This window comes from Corapipo altera, unplaced genomic scaffold (assembly GCF_003945725.1).
Source record: "Corapipo altera isolate COAL_440 unplaced genomic scaffold, ASM394572v1 49, whole genome shotgun sequence".
Lineage (NCBI taxonomy): Eukaryota > Metazoa > Chordata > Aves > Passeriformes > Pipridae > Corapipo > Corapipo altera.
Window position 1 is genome coordinate 5,679,266 of NW_020884879.1, and position 23,218 is coordinate 5,702,483.

At 36.7% G+C, this 23,218-nt stretch overlaps 1 protein-coding gene across 1 annotated transcript in view; it reads right to left on the reverse strand.

Annotated features, from left to right (window-relative positions):
• The window catches only part of CCDC178 (coiled-coil domain containing 178), a 151,770-nt gene that overhangs the window by 11,502 nt on the left and 117,050 nt on the right, over positions 1-23,218 (reverse strand). The window contains 1 exon segment of the mRNA XM_027638911.1: positions 4,973-5,194. Coding sequence (XP_027494712.1) covers positions 4,973-5,194 — 222 coding nt within the window.

A 23,218-nucleotide genomic window follows, 5' to 3' on the forward strand; every position in this document is an offset into this window, starting at 1 on the left:
TTTTTCAACCCATAAGTATTACCTCCAGGAGCAGAAGCTGGTCTCAATTCCTCTGCACTGTACAAGATAAATATTTTATAAATGAATAATAAACCCAGCAAATTTTAACTTCAACATTTTAAATGATTACTCTGAAAAAATGTGACTAAACACAAAAGCTTAGAACTAATTAAAAGGTGTGCAGCCATGTCCCCTTAAGAAACATTATCTGTCATCCAACCCCATATGTCTCCAAGACAAGGCAGAAACAGCAAGACTGCTAAACTGAAATCAGCAGGCAAAAAAGACATAACTGAGTGCAATCAGCATAAATGGTGATAACTCAACCCATAACAGAGAAAAATAAAAGAGAAGGCATACAGATTTTGAAGAGCATCAGCCCTGAGGGACACCATAACACACCTGTGTTAATAAGTTAGAGAAAAAAAGATGTACTTAAATTGACTACCACCTGACAGCTAAGAAGCAAGTTAAGAATGTGTGGTTTTCAGAGAGCAAAAGGGTAAACCTGCTTGTAACATGCAGGATTCCAGTTGGTCCTGGCTTTACTGGAACTGCAGTGTCTTTCTTGTAAGGAGGTGAAACAGGGTTTCATGAAAACCACAGATTTTGCAGAGTCAGTAAAATATTTCCTCCATTAAGAATCAGTATCCACTGGGTTGACTGCAGTAGATTCAGTAAAGTTTCAAAGCCTTGGTAAAGAACAGTCACTCCTCTCTCTGGTGACCTCTGCAAAATTTCTCAAAGACAAAACAAAACAGACCAAAACCCTTTTCTAGTGTAAACTGGTGCAGTTCAGTACAGTGGAATTTTGAGCTACAACAGCTTTGCTGAAATGTTTTAAAGATTTCAGGATAATCAAGCAACTTGAGTTAAACTGCAGAAAATTTATAAATAATCACAGCATTTTGCAGTCGGAGTGACAGACACTGCGTCCATGCTTCATTCCTTGGTGCCTTATGTAGCTATTCCCACCTGATGGTAAAACTGCTACCAACTAAGGAGTTTCCAAACACTAAATTCTGATTATCTATTCTAGTGTGCAAAGGTGCTGATCCATTAAAAATTAAACCAATAATCTTGCATTTATTAAAATGTTACCTTTGTCATGCCACCATCAGGAAAAGTATGTATGAAATGTTTTAAAGTCACAATAAGAATAGCAACGATACTATCTGTTTTTGTAGCCTCAACATAATTCTGACATAACTATAGTCAAGATAAATCATCTTAAAGGATGGTCTAAATTGAAGAGTGTCAGGATTAAAGCACAGGCACAGTCCCAAATAAAGCTACATCTGCCATCATATATCATTTTTGCAATTAGATAGCTAATTGAACTTACTCAAGAGCCAAGTTATTGAAGCTCCAAAACATTATTGGAAAAGCAAAAGTAATGAACATAACAAATACCTTGCCTGTACAATTTTGGGACAAAAGATTTTACATTTTTATAATTTTTTTTTAAATTCAAGAGATCACTTTTATTATTTTTTGCTGGATTAAAAATTTATTTCATAATTGTAGAAGAATTTTTGAAGACTGAAATTCTCCAGCAAACCATAGAATACCAACTGTGCCAACAGTGATGTTAAAATACCTGAAAAACCCATCTATAATGGAGCACAAAAATCTTTCTCTGACTACCACAATAACAATAATGTCTCTTTACAGAGCCATTGTGCATATATGTAAACTTCCCTGAATGAAAAGAACAGAGCAGTGCTCATGCCTTTCTAAGACACTTTTAGCATTATCTCTCAAATAAAAAAATATCTCTAGATTGTAATCTTTCTCTCCTACTGGTTGCAGTCAGATTGCACTGAAGAAATTTTTATAATTTGAAATGGGTTAGAAAAAAGGTAGAGCATCAGAAGATGAAATAATCTTGATCAAGAAACAACCCTGCACTTTGCTCTGCAAAAAAATGAAATAGATGAAGAGCCAAAAGTGGAAGTATAATTTCTGTCATTGATCTCTGCTCTAACATTTGATTTGATTGCTAATATATTTATTCTTTGCTATTAATATGTAAGAATATCTAATCCCTATTTTTAACATCACAATTTAAATGCTCAATTTTAAAACTTCCTTTTCTGCCAGAAGTACATTCACAAAACATACAGACACTAAGTAATCAGTTAATTATTCCCAATGCAAATATTAAATATTGAAAAAGATAACTGGCTACAAAGATCGTGATAAAACTCAGGAAAATATATATTTAAAAGTTTGATTGAAATAAAAGATACCTAATAGAAATTAAAATCACATTTTGTTTTAAAAAACATTATGAGTGTTGATAAGTAATGATGAAATTCTGGTCAAATCTGTCTTTCAGTTTGAGACAGCTCTTTATTTTCACATCACAATTCTCACAAAACTCTGCTGCTCTCTATAGCTGGAGAGTGTTGCTAGTTAAAAAGCACATGGTAAAAAGGCCAAAACCTCCTCCATTATCTACTTTTAAGTCTCTTTTTGGATCTCACCCAGGTCACGGCTTCTGTAAAATATTAGAAAACACTTAGGCAGCCAATGTACTGTATCTACTGCTTCTCCTAATGCACTCTTCTGTCATTCACCTGCTCCTGCTTATTCTGGTCAAGGTAGCTGCTGGGACACAAGCTCTTGTGAGCAGGAATCACCATTTTGCCACACACTTCTCAGTGTGTTCCCATCCTCATGCTTCAATGTAAGGTGGTCACTAGGAACAGCAAATCCTGCATATTTCTGGCTGAGAGAAAAGGAAGGGAGAGGAACAACTGTCGGATTTTATTTTGGAAGTGTGTGTCACTATGTTGAATGTCATCAATATAAGAACTTAATTGACAGAAATTCTTCTGTCAATTGATTGATCAAGATTGATTTGACAATAACAAAGATTTACAAAGACATCAGTTCCACATATAATTAAACCACTGCCAAGACCTCTAAAATATAAAAAGATCACCTTGCTGAAGAGAAATAATCTTCTACACACCTTTGCAATTGCTCTTAGCTGAACTGCTTTCCATTTTAATTTTATTTTTTTTCCTTGTTCATTATTTTAGTTGTAAGTTATTATCAGTCAAACTGCATAAAAACATAGCGAGGTTATCAGAATACCTGAAAAGTATTAGAATATCAGAAAAGGGTTTCATGGATAATGAAAGCAGATAGGGAACAGAATGTTTTCAATGTTTTGAACAAGATGTTGTCTTTGGAAGGCCTGAATTACTCAAATCTGAACACCACCAAATGCTGCTGGGAGTTACACATAATAGCTTAGTCTAGGCCCATTTCTAGATAGTCAAGTTATTCGGGGTGACAAGATTTACAGACACAGCTTCTCAGCGTGAACAGCATGCATGGAAAAACATATGCTAAGGTGAAGGTTTTCTGCCAAACTTACTCATTGTCACATGGACTAGTTGTTGACAGGGGAGTTCAATTGCATATGAGGTTTGCAGTACAGCTATTGAAATATTGCATAACGTTAGATTAATGTAGAGATTTGTGTGCGAGGAAACCAACTGCCACCTGTGGCTTCTGCATCACTGCTATTGGTCTTCATGAGCTCTGAGCTCCACGTAGGTCATCCTATTCATCTACTCACTATTGGAGTAATCGAACACAGGAGAGTACAGAAATCATCCCAGATATCCCCCTGCAAAAATAGAAAAGGAGGTTTTCCAGTTTTTCAAATGCTAAATGAGGAATTTGAATGAAAAAAAGGGTTTTCACTGGCACAGAGGTCAGTGCAATATTTAGCACCTATGACAATCCTAAAATTCCATAGTATTCCATCAAGAGTATTAAAAATAATTACTAATGTATAAAATCTTATTATATTTTTATTTTAATTATTTTTCTTGACTTTTTGATTTTAATATCATTAGAATTTTCTAAATCTTTTACCTAAGTAGAACAAATATAGTAGAACATACACTATTCCATAGAACATATGTGGAAATTTGAAATTCTGAAATAAAAATCCTCTTAGTGAAATACTGAAAACAGATCATGATGTTGATGCAATTTAATGGTATTCTAGAACTTATTCATGTGAGATTTTACTTTAATGCATCAGATATTAACTGAAAAGTATAAGTACCTAATATTAAAATGTAATGAAATTGTTTCCGCAATCATGCAAAAAATCTTGACTGTTACAAATTAGACAACAAAGTTTGCAACAATATGCTGCGCTACAGCTGCATCAGCAATGTAACTTCTTTTGCAAGGAGTAAGTCTGAAGAAATATTTCACTTAAGTCTTTTAAAAACCCTTCAAAAATGCCATCTGGTTATGGCCATTAACTATGGGAAGAGATTGAAAGGAGTGGCTTTACAGAAATATAAATAAGATATTGTAGCACAAGACAAAAAGAACAAGAACATTCCAGCTCTACTGCATAGTAGTTATTTTCCCTAGTAAATATATTTTTCTGGGGAACAAGACAAAAAATGAGAAACCACACATGGTCGGAAACCATTTTTAAATCTCATATCCCCATAATGTTTCTTTTTTACAAATAAGGGAATATCACCATATAACTGAGTTAGGAAGGTATAATACTTCTAAAAAATAGTCTCCTTCTAAAGAAATTAAATACCAATGCAGTGAAAATGACAACATTGTTTACCACGGAAATAATATTTGTACAAAACACGACACAATAACATCTTCTAAAACAACTGAGCAGCAATAGCAATGCCACTCTGTGTTTCAAATATTTATATTCAATGTATTTATAATAATCTTCTCAAAGGTTTGTGAGAAATAAATCTAATCTCCCCCTCTTTTTTCAATCTATGCATGGTATATGTGCTAACTTACTGAATTCATCCTTCATGCAATTCCAGTTTATTAAAGAGGTTAAAAATTTATAAAACTCTGATGGGATATGGTTTTAATGCTTCATCACACTACCCATCATTTGCTTTTCAATCTAGATCAGAATGATCTTTCCGACTTCCCTGCAATCACCTACCTGCACAGCTAATATTTTCTGAGCGTTCTCCTGAGAGGCTGCCTGGATCCTCGCCAGCCCAGCGTGGCTGGAGAGGCCGCTCCGGCTCCACCACACCGCCAAGTGAGTCCCTGCTCCACCGCCTCTGTAGCGCCTGCAGCTGGGACAGCAACACCAACAGCCACGCCAATGCCAAAAGCGGCAACGCCAACACCAATGGCCATGGTAACAGCGATGGGGGGGCTGGGGCAGGAGGAACAGGCAAGAAGGTGGGGGGAGGAAGGAGGGGAAAAAAAAAAACCAGGAAAAAAATTAAATTCCCAAGTCAGAGTAGGAGAGGAAATTAATGGCAGCGTTCAAGAAGAATGATGGAGGGAAATATAGAAAGCAGTCAATAGCCCATTCTGCGCTGTACGGACCTGACAGGAATTTCACAGTCTCTTGGTTTTTCAGCCCACTCATGTGCATTCATCAGAAACCAGTCACATCTGGCTGCCAGGATGGGGGGTTAATTTTCTCTAAATGCCTCAGTAGTTTTGTTCTAGCTGAGGCAAACTCTGTGACTGCAAAGCTGATGAGTAAAATATTTCTACTTCACCCAGTTTAACTCAAAACCGATAGCCTCGGGACATATTGAACCTTTCTTAAAAAAATAATCTTTTGAAGCTTTTTAAATGGCACATCAGGTCAGGCCAAAGTTTAAAATGCAAGTTTAAGACTTTGATGGACACAAGGGCTTTTTTTTCCCTGTATAAAGCTTATCATAGCTTGGCAATGTGTGCTTTAGTGCATGACAAAACTAAAGAGAATTAACTTAGCCATCAACTGCTCAGGGAGAACAATAACAGGAAAGAAATTTCCATATAGAAGTTCCTATTAATCTACCCGGCTATAACCACATGACAAGAAAACATCTAACAGCACTAAATTGCATCAAATGTGGAAGCTGAGAGTGACACTACTTAAAAAAAGGATTTTTATATATCACAGAAAAGATAACGTTTATCCTAGAAATTGCATTCACTGCAAAGGATCCTAACTGAAATTATTCCAAGTGGGAGCACTTACCTGATAGCCTTTTACTATTTGCTAACAGTAATTATTGTTACAATCCATGGTTAAGAATAATATCAGTTTTTCCTTAATCTACAAGTATTTGGAACTCATAAACACAGTGTGGCAGGTCTTGGTCTAGAAGGAAGCTGTTTAAAGAGATCTGAAAATCTACCAATACCGAATGTTTTTGAAAAAAGCGATGTTTTTTGGCAAATTCTGTAAATACTGCTACATACTTTAGTCTAGTTGTAACGTAGAAAGTGGAAATTTAAACCACCTAATTCATTGCTTAGTGGAAATATACGGGGTTGTGTTTCATCAAGTTAATTATTTCGATAAATTCTATAGCTATTGTTAGCATGAAGCCTTCAAGAGTATGCCTGTCACCCAGATTAACACAATGGATTGTACCATTCCTTCGGAAATATTACATTTCATTAAGGTCAATGCCACAGGTCAATAATTGGATCAGTTATAAAGAAGCTTTTACATGATAAGATATGACTGCTCTTTAGGAGCAAGCGCAGTGTACCAGGTGAAAAATACTCTTTTTCAAAAGAATGTAGATTATAGTAATATCAAGTGAGCTATTACAGCCTAGAGAATAATTAATGCACATTTTCAAAATTAATGGCCTGATTTTCGGAAATACTGAGTTTCCACAAGTCCCATTAGATTCCATGGAAGCTGTGAGTATGCTGCATCTTTGTAAATGAGTCTGTAAAATATTAAATCAGGTATTTGTACATAATATTTTGTGTTCTGTCAATGTATATTAGAAATAACACGAGGGAAGGTAGAAAAACTCAACGGAAAAATAAAAAATTATCAACTCAAATATTATATTTTCCAGTGTGAAGAACCTTTTCTAAGTGCCAGAGCTCCTTTCCTCCTATTTTAACAATTATTTTGTTTCCTGAAATCTGTCTTTTTCTGTTTGCCTGCTGTTAATTCAACTCTTTTCAAATATCAATTTTGTGATACCATTCTGGGGTCTGAAAAAGAATGCAGGTGAAAGAAGGGCAAAGCATAGCAACCTAGGACATTTTAGTAAAACAACCTGCTTCAGCCCTAGAAAAACAAGCTGAAAACAATTTTTGGATTATCAAAACACTGGCTTTTGTAAAAAGCTAAAATAATTGCAATATATGCTGTTGTGATAAGGAAAATGGTGTCTGGGGGAACATATGAAAGCATTTACCAGTGAACGGTGAAAAGGATTGGTGGTTATTCAGTTGAGTGGCTATCCAGTTTCTTGTCTTGAGAGAATCAAAGACATTCAAAAGTTTTGAGATTTGGCTATTTGAAAATTGCCATATTTATTGAGAAACTAGCAGGTTATAATGGTTGGTGTCCAATACAGTCTTTGCTAATGTTTCTCATTTCAAAATTACAAGTTCATGAAAGCTGATACTGTTGTAGTACCACATTTCAAAATGTATTTCATATTGCAAAAACACTTTATTGTGCCTAACATAATGAAGTCTAAACCACACATTTATTATCTTTACAGTGTTAATTGCAATATAAATAACATTTATGCATACAATCAGAAATATAGGTCTATGAGAAAGTAACAACTTGATCAAATAATGTTGCCTGCAATCTTAGAATAAAATGATGGGCACACTAATATAGGAGAGACCAAGTGAATCCCTGAGTCAACAGCAGACCCTTAGCTGAGTCAATGATTTAAAAAAAAAAAATCACAAGTAATGTTTAACCCAAAAGCAGATTTCATAGGCTTTGCCATGATGTCCCTGTCTCTACAGACACCCATACTGATCCTGTAGATCCTCTTTGCAGTCATATAACAGATTTTATTAGCTTTATTATACAGTTATTAGGTTTTCCTTATATTTTATATTTTTTTGTCAGCTGTAGAGACTTAAGAAGGCATGGTATGTATGAGTTAAACATATGATATTGTTGCTATCTCCTTTTTTTTCAGTGCATTTTTTTTTTACTGTTTAAGAAACAAACTGTTTCCTAAATATTCTGAACACTTCAAGCAAAATGCTGGCAGAGAAGGTAACAGTACCCATTTCCAGTGTCGGAATATGAACAGTAGCTAAGTATTTCTATGAGATTTACTTTGGTTTTGATGTTTACCTTGCTGTGGGAGCAGGACTGAAGGAAAAAGGAAATCAAAAGACAAGTAAGCTCCAGATTTTGGGGATTCAAAAGGAAAGGAAACCCCGGGATCCTTGTTTCTGTTGTCCTTGAATCTGCCTTGGCTGCAGCTGATACAGGCTGATGGTAGGGGACAATTTTTGCAGCAAGTATCTTGTCCTAGTCCTCATCCTACAAACACAGAAGGAGTGAATAAATGGCTTTGCTGGGGAGACACCTTTGGAAGTTGCTGGAGAGGACCAGTGATGTCCTCAAGGGGTTGCCCTCACCATTCCTCTGCTTTAGGGCTTCACTGCCATTTCCCTTGTGTTGTGGCTCCCCTCTGTGACTCACAGCAGAGGGGGAACATATGACTCCATGGTCATTTAATTCCTCCTTTATATGTGGCACTATATCATCAATAATATCAGCGTAAATTTGGGAACAGGAAGTGTGAACTAGCTGACATTGCTATCTTACAAGAAGGGAACCTTATGATTCGGGGTACCTTATTCTGTTCTCAACTTTAAGTTTTTTGTTATGATACATCTAGATACTTCATTCAATTAATGCCCGACTTGCATAATATGATTGAAATCAAGCCAATATCTTAATCTGTAATTTCTTATTTGAGGGATAAACCTGGATTAAAAAACATATGATACTATTTGAAGCTGAGGCCCATTTGTTATTCCAGCGGCATTAATTCTAGGCCCTCATTAATTGATTCTGTCACTATATTTGGATTCCCTATACTGCAAAAAAAGTTAAACTGAAAGAAAATCCCACATAGTAAGAAGTAACTGCATCTTATTTAGGTCAGAACACTTTTTACTTTTGTTGTCTGGCAGTTCATAAGAACCCAAAATTTTCCCCTGCTTATCTTTATTATTAGAGTCTAGCTGCATCGGGCTAGACCAACACAGATTGCAGACATATTTCACAATGAACACAAAACTAGGGTCGTTTAATTGTTTAAATGTCAAATGGCATGTGGCCCCACTAAGAACACAAAGTGAACAGCATCTGGAACTCAGTCCTGATGCTTTTTCTCTGTCAATAACATACTACTTGAACTACTTCAATTGCCAGTTTTAGCCAGCATCGTGCTAGCATCATATTGGGTTATGATAGAAACCTAATTCCCCTTCTTAGCTGTCTTTAAATTGTGAGATCCAATTGATCTCAATACAACTGTTCCTCCTTTACACCTGAGAATGCAAAGACCCTCTATGAATAAAATGTTATTTTTTAAACAATATTATAATTATTCATAATCACAGAATATGCTGAGTTGGAAGGACCCACAAGGATCATTGAATCCAACTCCTGGCCCTGCACAGGACCATCACCAAGAGTCACACCATGTGCCTGAGAGTATTATCCAAATGCTTGTTGAACTCTGTCAGGCTTGGTGCTGTGACCACTTCTCTGGGGAGCCTGTTCCAGTGCCCAACAACCCTCTGGGTAAAGAACCTTCTTCTAATATCCAACCTAAACCTGCCCTGACACAACTTCAGGTCATTTCCTCACATCCTGTCACTGGTCACCACAGAGAAGAGATCAGTGCTTGCCCCTCCTCTCCCCCTCATATGTTCTGCAATTAGAGTACATACATCTAAAGTGTCTGGTCCATTAAAATTGCAAGATTCTCGATCACATAGAAGATAATAGATATTAATATAGGCAAAATTATTGTTCTGGTTGTCTCAAAAGAAGATTCTCTTTAAATTTTGTCAAACTTTAAGTATTAGATCTAAAAATGTGCATGGTAGGTGTTTGCCTTAGGCTGAATTTTTTTGGATAGCCCAGTCGGTTTGCTTTTTTTCTCAGGTATTCTGCTCAGGTATACATTATTCTGCTCCTGTTGCCAAATTATACTGGTATTTCCTTTACTAGATGAAGCATGCAAAGAGAGCTCACATTTCAAAGGGAACAGTATTTTTGTATGTGATATGACTTTTTCATAAAAATATTCTGGTGAAAACTGTAAGTCTTTGGAAAACTATTGACTGCATAGCCACTAGTAAATGTTTCCATTTTTATCAACCAAATTTGTTTTAAATATTGTCCTCTCTAAACTTTCTTGACACTCTCAGTGGTCCTATAGTAAGAGTGAGTAAGAATGCTTATCGCTATATAACACTACCATATACATAAATCATCTTCACAAAGTGGTTTGGCATACATAAGATCAGGAACACAGTTGATTTTTGAAAGTTGATTTTTCTCTATAATGTCTGTTATTCTGATTCAGCATGAAATTTATCACTGACAGCAACATGTCTGTCTGTGTACCACCATGAATATCCATCTATGGGTGCTCAGCAAACACAGAGAAACAAGTCTTTGTAAAAACTGGTCAGTTTATTTGGATCAAACTGTGAAGTCTGTGTTAAGGATGCCAACTTGTGATTAAGAAATTCAATTGTTAATGAAACTGATGTAGTTCTAACTGTCAGAGTCTTATCTAGGCTTTCCTATGCTAGGATACAGTAACATCAAACAAGAAGATTCAAACCTAGACCATAAAATGGAATATCATTTGCCAGTGCAATAATATGTTACCATAAAAAAAATAATTTTCTGAGTTTTCTTTCAAGTACCAATGGAAATTTCCTTTACCTTTCCTGAAGTTTCCGTCAGAAATAGCCTGAAAAGTAGGAAGCAAACTCAGCCACATGGCTCAAGGAATGGGAATTTCTCTGATTACAGAGACTTTGAGACATAACTGCTCTAAAGAAAGGGTGATTCCATTCTGAAAAAAATCCAAGCAAACGCAAATTGAAACATTTAAAAGAACGAGTAGCTGAAGATGATGTTGCAGTTACACTAAGTACATAGAGATATTTACCACGTAATTACAACCATTTTTGGATATTAAAATGAAGAAATGGACTAAGCAACAGCAAGAATGGAAAAATATACGTAGCTGAGGCAGATGAGAGAAACAGATGGGCAGAGCATTTCCAAGAAGTCTCACTAGACTCAGCCCACCATCAATACCATATTTTGATGAAATATTATGAACCTGAGCCTTTTAACATTAACAATAACCAACTGAGACATCAGCAATACACATAGAAATCCAGGCTCTAAAAAATGTTTTCCCATCCCTCCTGCTAGAGAAATCATTTGCAATGGACTGTCATGCAGAATGTGAGACGACATTGAGCAGAAATCTTAGTAAACAATAGGCTGGATTCAGCTCAGGTGAACAAGAATGAGCTAGAGATAGTCATAGTAAGTATTGTCATAAAATAATACATCATCAGTTCTAAAAAACACTTGGAAAGCTTATGTACATCTGCAGTCATATACCGAACAGGAATCAGGTTCTCCCTCTGAAGAAGGCATAGACTGGAAGACAAAGCATGTTTTAATATCAAGGCTCTTGAATGAAATCCTGCATATCTTGAATGAAACCCTGATATCTCCACCCCACTGTATCCCTGGCATGTTAACTAAATAATTTAAATTCAGATTTCCAGAGGTAACTGGGAATTTTGAGCTTTGGTTTTGTGGGTTTTTTTGGGTTTCGGTTTCAGTTTTTTTAGGGTTTTTTTTGTTTGTTTGGTAGGAGTTTTTTAGGGTTTTTTGTTTGGTTTTGGATTTGGTTTTTGGTTTTTATTTAATCTGATTTAAGTCTTCAATTTCTAGAGCTGATAAGCAATGACAGATTCAACCAAAGGCAGCAGAGAAACTTGAAATCATAGTGTGCCATGAAGAAGGGTGTGCTGCTGAAATAATATATCCAGGGATAGATCTTTAGGCATCTGATTGCTATGTTAAGCAGCTAAACCCATAGTTATTTTATGTTATTGACAGTACAGGAAACTAAGATTATTTCACTGAATTGTTTTATTAAAACACAACTCTTTCATATTCAGGGACTATAACTCTTTCAACACCACTCTTGACTGACACTTACATAACTGACCTTCTAGATAAAACATAAAATTCTGTAATTTTGTAGTAGTTCACCTTGAGACATCATCTTGAGACGCTTATTACAAGGTGTAGCAGACCAAAATGCAACCAAAAGAACAAGCTTTAACTGCTAGTCACTTCTATGAGTAGTAGCCTACTACAATTTTCAGACCTGAGCAGATTACTGGTACATGTTGAACAGAGACTAATATGTCACTTCTAAATCTACACTTTCTCTATTTTCAGTGATGTTAATCTTATATCAAAGGATCCAATGTGTGTGTCATATTAATTCAACAGTGCACTGTGAATGCTAAGTTCTATGTAAATGATATAAGCCTTATCAGTTCCATTCATTGTTACAACTCAAACAACAGCAATTACAACAACTCTACAGATTTTGGCACTGTGAGAGTGGCAGATTTATTAGCAAAATCCAGTTAATATTTATCTTTTTATACTATTCAACTACCAAGTTACACCTGTACAATATACAAAGCTCCTAGGTAATGAGATATTTCTTTATTGTCAAATCTGCTCCACAGACTGCTGGTAAAGATTACATAGCTCATTTAAATAAAGCTCTTTTGTCAACAGACTGGATATACTTTAAAAATGAGTAAAAGCCTCATGTAAAAAACAAATCTCAGCTGATGTGCAAGTATACACGAAAAGAAGTACTTGTTTTTTTGACCTTATTCCAGTTGTTAATGCTTTAGTAAGCAGATTAGCAGTATTAAATTTAAAAAAAAAAGAAAACTGTATTTCAAGATCCACTGAAAAACAAACTAAGAAAAGCCTGAAAAATCAATCTTCTACTAAAAATATTGGTGAATGTAGACAAAAATATTGGCTAATATAGGAAGAAAAAAAAGAAAGTGATATTATGATTTTTAACTGCTGTCAGGAAAAACTGAGGAAAATAGACAATGCAGTAAGATCAGGGTATCTTTCAGCTTATTGTGGCTACTCACTGAAATCTGAAAATTAAAAGTGTGCTTTCTATATAAGGTTCCTGAAAATATAGCCTAGAGTTTGATACTGAGTAGATTCAAAATATGTATGATGTTATTCTCTCTTTAAAGATTTCTATCCTTGCCCTTTCTACTGCTATAGAAGGAAAATATATCTGTACTTATCCTCTCTTTGTATCATTTAGTAACACTTAGAATCAAATGCTGTTATTTCATCCCCAGAAGCCTGAAGCAACAAATGGAAACATCTCAAAAGGTGCAGATAATTGCATCGACCCCAAACCAAAGGCTTAATTTTTTTTTTACCTCCAAAGCTCTGATCTGCAGAAGCCTACAACTTTTTCCAGCTTTTGTTTGGTATTTGCAAAAGGCCGTTAGAGGAACATGTCAGACAGCACAAGCTGAAGTGTCAAAACCCTGCAAGTAAACAAGATCACTCCAAAGAAATTTCTGACCTGGCCATTAATTTCTCCTGTTAAAGCAGCTGTAATCCCTAGTCATTCCTTTTACAGATTGTGCTGCTTACTCTGCAGAAATTGCACAATAAAATACCATATCTCATCCTCTGTCCCCTCCTAAAGGATTTCCGGAGTATAATTGTTAACACATTTTTGAAAAAATAAACTAGTGCTCTTTTAGCACTTGGTGATGTTGACAATTTTTTTTCAGGAGCTCATAATCTTAAACATAAAGTTAATAAACTAACATTAATAGGAATACGTTATACTACTTTCCCCAACAATTTAATGATGAGGTCTAAGATCAGCTTCGTCTTTGTGAAGGGTGAATTCATGCCTTCCTTGCTACCTTTGAAATACACTAAGATTAATTACCATTTAATTATTACGTCATCTGTAGATCTAGCAGAATAGAGAGAGAGCACCCTGCTTGCCTTTACAAATCATAAAATATTATGAGGATAAACATTTATATTCAGCTGTTGCTTCCAATTCATATAAAGTACCTCCTGATTATTGCAGAAAAATAAAATGAAATTCAAAAGATGACATTTTATCTTTTTCTACATGAAACATACACTTATCAGTTATACCCTATAACTTAATGGAAATTCAAAGATCATAGATCAAGCCCATCTTGCACTTTAGTCAAAAGCAAGGCTATCATGACCAAAGTACGCCATTTCCTTCATGTTTCTGGGCCTTTGGCACCTGGCAGTGATGTTAGTCACCAACCCATCCCTAGGTTTTGTGCAGCATGGCTGTGCATTACAAACACCCCGGTCATATGACAGGAAACTCTGTAGTTGCACATACCCCCAGATGCTTGGTTGAATCCCCATCAGGACCCCTTTATCCACAACAGAGAATTGATTTTTGGTTAACCATTTCAGGAATGACATGGCCCTCAGTATCACAGGTTTTGCACAGGGATCTCCTGCGTGGGTTTTGTGCAATACACTGCTCAGCCAGCGAAAGCAGCCCAGGGGCTGGATATTCTGTAGGGCCAATTTGAGCATGGAGGGGTAAGTGTGCTTCCTGGAAAGCAATGAATCAATCAGAAGAACAGCTGGCCAATTAAGATGTGCATAACTTCTTGCCAGATGTTACCTTTGTGCTGATGGTTGACCGCATCTTAGAGAAGCACATTGTTTCTCAACCCCTGGGGCTACTTTCATATTGTTAAATAAAGAGAGCTAGGAACCACTCTGTGGCAGTAAGGCTAAGTGGTGTGGGCTGGTTTTGTCCACACTCTGTAGTCCATTGCCGCTTCTTAGCCTTGTGTGATGACTTCACTGCCCTAAGACACATACAGCATTTTAGGGGGAGGAGGGGTTAATGGCTGAATGACTCAATTAATGTTAAGGTTGCACTTCGGCCTATGAAGACAAAACACAGTGTAGGCACGGCACACCTTTGGGTATGGCAAAGCCTCTTGGAGTAGTGTAAGAATACTGTATTGTGTTGAGAAAACTAAAGCTGATGCTGTCCTGTTCACCTTCCCTGCTTGAAGCAGTGCCTGGTGAATGTTATTCCTCAAATTTTGATAGTCCTTCTCTTGGTAAGTGCTAACTAGCCCAAGTCACCATGAGGTGCAATGGTACCATAGATATACAGTATAAAGTAGCACAGAGCAGGTCAAGCTAGATCCCTAACCCTATTTTATTTTGCAGAAATAGATGTAGTCTTCATGGCCAACAGTATACTGATCTTCCTTTTGAAAGTGTCTTGGAAGAAGACAGATGAACACATGCTCTTCATAAACAATAAGCACTGAATCCATAAATAATAAGAATTCATGGGCTGGAAGGGATTAGGAAGGGATTGTGAAGGTTGGAAAGGGTCTAGCTTCAACAAGTAGGGGAAGATAGGCAAAATATATGTGGCTACAAGGTATCACAGTAGGTCAGATTGAGACCTATAATGTGAAGGGAAAAAGGGATATCTTGAGAGTCGTAAACTGAAGTCTTTAAGTGATCAGCTAATTTGAATTTGACATCCTTAGTCTAACCAAACATCCTTTTCCTCTTATACTAGCACCAGAGATTAGATTTCATAAATCCTATGAAAATTCTTTATCCTAGTCATTCCTTTCCTGACTTCAACTCCAGTTCTGATTAACATCTTTAGGCTAAGCAGTTGTTTTCCTTCTTGTTTGACCCAGAGGTAAGCATAAAGTGAAAGAACACCCTTTCTTCCTCACTAAACATAAGCATCTTTTGAGGTTTACAAAGGCTCAGATTCCAATACACACCACATCTACACATCAGCTTCTCGCTACAATCATTTATTCTGTATGATTCTTGGTAGTATTCCCACTGAGACCTCTAAAGAGTTACTTAATTCCCTGATCTGAGAACATAGCACTCAAACAGGCAGTTCTGTATTTTCCCACCCCCATTATCTGCCTGTCTTCAAAAAGGATGGACATTGTGTTGCAAAAATTAGTATTACAGGGAATGCAGAAATTAAAAGGGTGTTCATAGAATACAGTTTACAATTAGTTAGATACTTAGCTTCAGTCTGTCATAATATGTATTATATTAACTAGACATTAAGTTAATTGGAATAAAGTCTTTCAGGCCTTGCCAGAACCCTTTGTCCTCAGAAGGGCTTAGGGCATTCAGCCACACTTCTGCAGGAAGCAAAATTTAACCAGGAGGAAAAGGCTAAATGAAGTCACAGACTGTCAGTAATGAAATCCCTCAGTAGGTACTATAAGTCATTCATACAGAAGTATCACACTATTAGGTACTATAAGTTGTTAATGCAAAAGTATCACATTATAGGAAACACCACAGGTGTAATGTAGACTCAGACAATGTGATGTAGGTTACAACCTAATGTAAGGAAGTTTGGATGGTATTTCAAAAACACTGATTTATTGTACAACCTTCTTCCAGTTCTGAAAGGAAGGAATATTAAGGAGAAGAAGAAGAAAAATGAAGAAAGATGAAGAAAATTAAGAAGAAGATAAATGAAGAAAGATGAAGAAAATTAAGAACAAGAATCAGAAGAATGAGAAATAAGAAAGTCTGAGAAGGTAGGAATTAGAATTCTTCACCTTGCATGTCTGTTTCAATCTACAATATTCTCACCTCAATATCTCATAAAAAAAAATCCCAAAAATATGAAAAAAATACTGTTGGGAAAAATGCTATTGGAAAAACTCCCAAATACATTACTTGTAACTTTGTAAAGTGTTTGAGTATGTAATTGCAGCCAGAGAAGGGTGAGAATATATGAGAGGAACAACTCTGCAGACACCTAGGTCAGTGAAGAAAGAGGGGGAGGAGATACTCCCAGCACTGGAGCTGAGATTCCCCTGCAGCTCATGGTGAAGATCATGGTGAGGCAGCTGCCCCCCTGCTGTCCATGGAGGACCACAGGGGTGCAAAGTTTCACCTGCAGCCCACACCAGACCCACACCAGAGCAGATGGATGCCTGAGAGGAGGCTGTGAACCTGTGGGAAGTCCGTGCTGGAGCAGACTCCTACCTGGGATCTGCAGACCTGTGGAGAGAGGAGCCAGTGCTCCCGAGACATTTCTTGGTAGGACTTGTGACCCTGTGGGGGTGCACCCCGTGGAAAAAGTTACCCACATTGGAGCAGTGTGTGGAGAACTGTTGCCCATGGGAAGGACTCACGTTGGAGAAGTTCATGAAAGGCTGTCTCCTGTGGGAGAGACCCCATGTTGGAGCAGGGGAAGGACTCTTCCCCCTCAGCAGTGGCAGGAACAGCACTGACCCATAACCCCCATTCCCTGTCTCCCTATGCCACTGGGAAGGGGGAGGGGCTGGGAAGGAGAGATGGGTGGGGGAAAGTGGTTTTACTTCTTATTATCCTGCTCTAATTTTGTTAGTAATAAAATCAATCAATATCCCTAAGTTCCGTCTATTTTGTCAATGATAGTAATTGGTGAATAATCTGTCCTGTGTTTATCTCAACTCATGAACCTCTTGCTGTATTTTTTCTCCTCTATCCAGTTATGGAGGTGAGAGATAGACCAGCTTTGGTGGGTACCACCAGTTCAGCCAGGGTCAACTCATCACACATGTACTTTGAATAGGGCAGAATACTCTAAGTATCAATGAAACAAAGCAAGACTGTGTATGCAAACAAGCTGACTTTTTTTTCCAACAGACTGTCACAGATAACAGACAGATTCAAATAGACATGGACCACACAAGCTAATAATGATAGACTGTGCTGTTAACTAACACTGAGTAAACTGCAACAGTGTAGGTTCTACAGTGCTGCAACTATAAACAAGGAGAGACTAATTTCTGCACTCCTATATTTCATTATTTTCTCTTTATTTAATCTTTTCATTGCTCAAAATGTCCTTTAACAGTTATCCATGCTTTTACTTCTTATCTCTTACTCAAGATGAATTCTGTTGTTTGGAAGTGTGTACCATAGTTCGCTCACCTTTCCTCCTCAATAGCGTCCAGAGAGTGGAAGCCATCAATTAGATTGTAGTTCCGTTGTAAATTATTTATTATATTTCATAATGACAAAGCAGCACTTGATGTTGCAGTAAGATGAGATCCCTGGTATAGTCCCTCATAAAAACTTCAATCAAGAATCACACTCTCCTTGTCACTTATAAATTAAATGCAAAAGCTAGATAAATCTTCATTTCCTGACACATTAGGAAGTTTCCAATTGCTTCATGCGTTTCTTAAGGAAAAGAAATATTGGTTGTTGGTGTTTCTGCTTCCTGGAAGTACCAATTGTAAGATTCACCTGCTCATTTTTCAGCTTCAGGTTATCAGTGCTACGTGGCACCCCTTCGTCCCCTCGTCTGGAGGACCCACAGAGACACAACATATTTTCCTCCCTGTCAGCATGCAGCAATTTCCAGCACAGCGAAATTCAGGGCCCTCATACAGCTGATATGCGTGTGGGTCTTGGCCTATTGCTGAATGGGGAAATAGCCAGGATGTGCACCCCACATCAGAGCTGGGTGTGCTCTAGCTCCAGAGCCCAGAAAAAGCCTGAAACAACCACAACTGAACCTTCTGTTTCACACCCTTTCAGAGAAAAGCCCCATAATGGCATCAAAGACAAGAGCCACATTTTCTACTTATGAGGAAAGTAAAAACCTGAAAGCAACAATGTCAGTAGAAATAACAGCAATTTAAGTCAAATATGCTCAGCATCTGCAATGGCCTCTAGGATTTGCCATTTTTACACTGTAGTAAGGAAACTAGAAGTCCTAGGAGGCAAGGCTCTAGCCCAGATAGATCCATGCCTCATCCCTGAGCACCCCAATGGGGAGCCTATTAACACTGGCAAGGTTGACTGCCCTGAAATTGCAGACTTTTAAGAAACCAACATTCTTGGCGCCAGTGGCACAAGGCCTTAGGACCTGTGCCCCAGATTTTGGGCAACATCTCAGGACCTCTGGGTGCCAAGCATTTGACTCTGCTGTAAGGCGTCAGAGTCCCTGATGCAGAACTGAGACCACAATTTCTATTTTGGGGGACCACACAGGCACAGTCATGGTGCCTAGGCCTCTGGCAGCCTGCCTGGAGAAACTGTGCTGGAGACACAGACCCCAGCCTAGTAAGACCCCTGGCACCTCTTTCCAGCTCCAAGCAGGGTAGCACTGCAAACTTAGTTTCTATTGTTGAGAAATTAATTGAATACAAGACATTAAATAGTCACCTCATTCTTTGTTTCAATAACCTTGCTGACAGATTGTTGCTTATTTGCTACTATCACTTAGGTGTGTTTCTTAAAATAATTTTAGATATTATTTGATTAAAAGGGCTTTAAATATGCCCATATCAGCCTTCAATATACAGGTATTATATTTAGAAGGCAAATATGTTAAATAAAAAGCATTAAAACAAACAGACCCGATAAAAATGGTTGAACACTTCTTTCAAAGATGTATGTATTTAATGAGCTCTAGCTCAAAACTGGTGTCTGTTCATTTTTCTTCTTAGCAAGGATTATGAATGTATAGTCATCCCTTCCCAACTCATGGAAAATTTTCCAGAATTGATGAAAATTCAGGGGTGTATGAAAATAAAGAAGTCATTACTAGCTTCAGACTGATTTTCACTGTGTTTGTCAAGAACTTTGGGTTTCATAACACTTCTTTGAAATGTGGTTTATATAAACCCTTTCAAAAGCAGATTTCCTGAATAAAAGCTGACAGCAGTAATAAACAGAACAGAAAACACATCTTTGGTTAAACTATTTTAATGAGGAAGCACTTAAACCATTAATGAACTGAGTCAGTGACTTTAGTAACCATGAGTTAGTTGGCAGGTTCCACCTACCTAGATTTCCAAGATTCTTAACAGCCACAATTACACAAATATATTCAGTATTATGTTCCTGATTACCAGATAAATGAAAGATGCAAAAAGGAATCTAGTTAATGCCTTTATAATCACACACAATTACCTTAAAAGGATAATAAAGAGGAAAGAGAAATGTTCATAAGTTAGGAAATGCCAGACCTACAGTTGCTTTTGCAATGTTAATTTAAGACCCTATGCATTATGACACAGACTTATTTATATGGTTCATAGTTCTTTTCCTATCTCTTTCAAAGCAATGGATGGACTCACATTGTGAACAGATCAACATGTACAGTGGAACAGAATATTCCTGGGGGAGAATATTTCTGCAGTGTGTAACAATATTCCATGTGAGACAGAAGTGAAAGAAGATGAAACACCACCCCAAAAATTTTCATACATCAAATGACAGCTAAGATTTAAGAATCTTTAATTCTTTCTCAGTCTTTGAAAGAAAAGTGGCCTTAATAATTTTTCATCTTTTTCTGGATTCTCCTCTTTCTCCACAGATTGACTCAGACTTACCACAGAACTACAGTGTCTTCCACTCTTTTGCCACATCTCATGACATATTAAACACATTTTCACCTTAATAATTTAAAAAAAATCTACTCTTGTGGATTCTCATGAAACTGAAATACATAGTATTACCCACCAGTTAAGGACAGAAAGGTCCCTGCTGAGGTCCAGAGGACAGAAATCCATGACTAAGTCCTGTGTATGGTGGACAAGCCGGCGGTACTGATGAAATCATCTTTGCACGATAGAAACCAAGAAGAAACACGATTTGGGCTTGAGTCCAAGGAGCTCTCTTGGTCTCCTTATTTTTTTAGCCTTTTTTAATGTATCAAGTACCTGAAAAGCAATGCTGTCAGTCTTTTTTGCATTACTAGTACTGAAAAATAGAAAGTATAAGTGTCAGAAGCTGAATTTTCTGGGTTTGGTGATCTTTTTATCCCTACTTCTATGCCTGTTTTTCTTCTACTTTCTAAGACACAGGTTCAGCTTCTAATAGCAGAAGTAAGAATAACTATAGCTCATTTTAATCAATTTTCTCTTTCTGCAAAGAGGAAAAGAAAACAAAAACCTACACACACTATATACATCTTGCTTTCTTTTAGAAGAAAATTTGGGCACACAAGGCAGGAAACAAACACTGTGCTTCAAATTCTTCCCAGTCTGGAAAATTAGGAGAGAAGGACTGCAGGGCATACAGCATAACTGCTGGCATAGACAAGGTTACCAAATCCTAGATGATAAAATTGGTAATTCTCTTTCAAATTAAAGACCAAGTTATCTAGCACGCCAACTCTTTTTCACTCCTCTAATGCAAATAAAGAAGCACTTGTTTGGATACTTTACACTACTCCAGGATTTTGGAAACCAATAAAGAGTATATAAATAAATTTACCTTTTCAAGTTGATTTTTTTAAAATCAACACATAAAACTAGACTGAGATCACTTTTCTTTAGAATATCTTTAAGTATTTCATTCAGAAGTTTTAAAGGTCCCTTAACTGTGACTCTTTCTGAGGTCAATCATATGTACTATATAGCATAAAATACTACTATTTCTTTTTCTATTACCTGAAAAATACACATAAAATAAATCCACCATAAGTCCAAATCAAGAAGAAAATTACATGTTCAGTGCCAAAACTACCTCATCTAATGTAACCACTTCAGTATAAATACAAAGATCTTATCTTGAATGAAGGCTAGACAACAGAAGATAAAACATTTGCCTTCAAAGTCATCTACTATGATATAGATAGCAAAGAAATGCAGAAATTTACACTACATGCTGAAAACCCAAAGAAGTGCAATGCTTTAAACCTGGTCAATAGTCTAGGAAAGGTAGGTTTTGGCAACTACAAAATAACAAAAAAGTTGATAATTAAAATCTGCACGTCGTTGGACATAGAAAGGTTTGTAATACAGAACTCACTGAAATACAGTCACCAGAAATGTAGAAGAAGTATTTAATTATATCATATAATCTGATAAATATTTATTGTATAGTTCAAGAATGTGTCTTGATAAGAGTTAAAGACTCTCCTAATCCACATTCCCCAACAGAGTAGGCATGTTTGTTACCACTGGTTTTTCACTTCAGGACACGCCTTTTTAGATGAACCAAACAAAAATCCCTCCAACAAAACCTTTTCTCTCCAAAACTGAAAAGGGACAGCATCATAGGCATTTAAATAGCTAAAATAATAATAATAAAAAAAAGTGAGATTGCACAGTGATTTTTATTTTGGAGAAATGCAAGACTGTAAATAAAACTGTAAATACAATAACTGATAGTTAACATCTGTTTATATTACTACTACATCTACTAATCTGATTATAATGCTGTCTGCAGGAAATGAAACAATTGCATTTGCATGCCTACAGCTCAAGTCTGTTCAATTTCCTGTGGATCATCTATGTATCTAGACAGGTGTGTTGGCTTCAGGCTATTTTTACTGCAAAACATCTGAAATCACAACTGCGAACCAGTTCTGCAGGTGAGAATTTTCCTGACAGAGTATTTACATGTGAATTTGAAAAGTCACCTGCAGCTCTAAGGAAGAGTATCTTACTTGCTGAACAACCATGGCCATTGGTTTTAGAGTTCGCTTCCTTACTGGGACTCATATTTATAATCCAATCTTTCAGAAAGGTTAGTTTTTGCCAGGAAATATTGGGATGTTATTATCTAGGTGCTTGAATATAAATGTTTAAGTACCTTGCACGAAGAGCTGGAGTTCTAAAGCTTTGCCCCACATCTAAATTAAATAGCATTGTGCCACAAACTGGTAAGAAGAGGAACTGCAAAATCTCCAAAGAAAAACTGCACCCATGCTGCCTGAGGCTGCAGTTACTCAAAGAGCTTAACTTCAGAACTCCCCTTACACCTTTAATAAATTACTGCTTGAGGGGCAATATGAAGTTCCTACGGGTAAAAAATTCAACTTCAATTCAGTATAATTTTCTTATCTGTCAGATTTTTAACCATTCTTTTTCATAGCTTCAGAAAAAAATACAAACCAACCAACATTTTTCTAATGGGCCGCTGATCAGAACTGTTATTCTGATAGTGAAATCCCAAAGGAAAACGTTTCAGATACGAAGTATTCCCTCCAGAGTCCCTGGCAGTCATAGAAAGAAGAACTTCTTGATGTATAAAGACAGTGTCACCGTTGTCAGAGAATACTACAGCAGGAAATGAACCACAAATAAAAGCAATGTCGTTCTTCCTAGGAATCAAAATAGTTGTTTTTTCACCTACAATAATTTTGGAGAATAAAATCCTAATGAAATTTTGCACACACTATGAGAAAAAAAACACTTGTCTCTAGATTTTTTGAGTGTGCATGTACTTGGGCAAATACTCAGGCTGATAATTTATAGAAGGCAAGCTTGTACACAA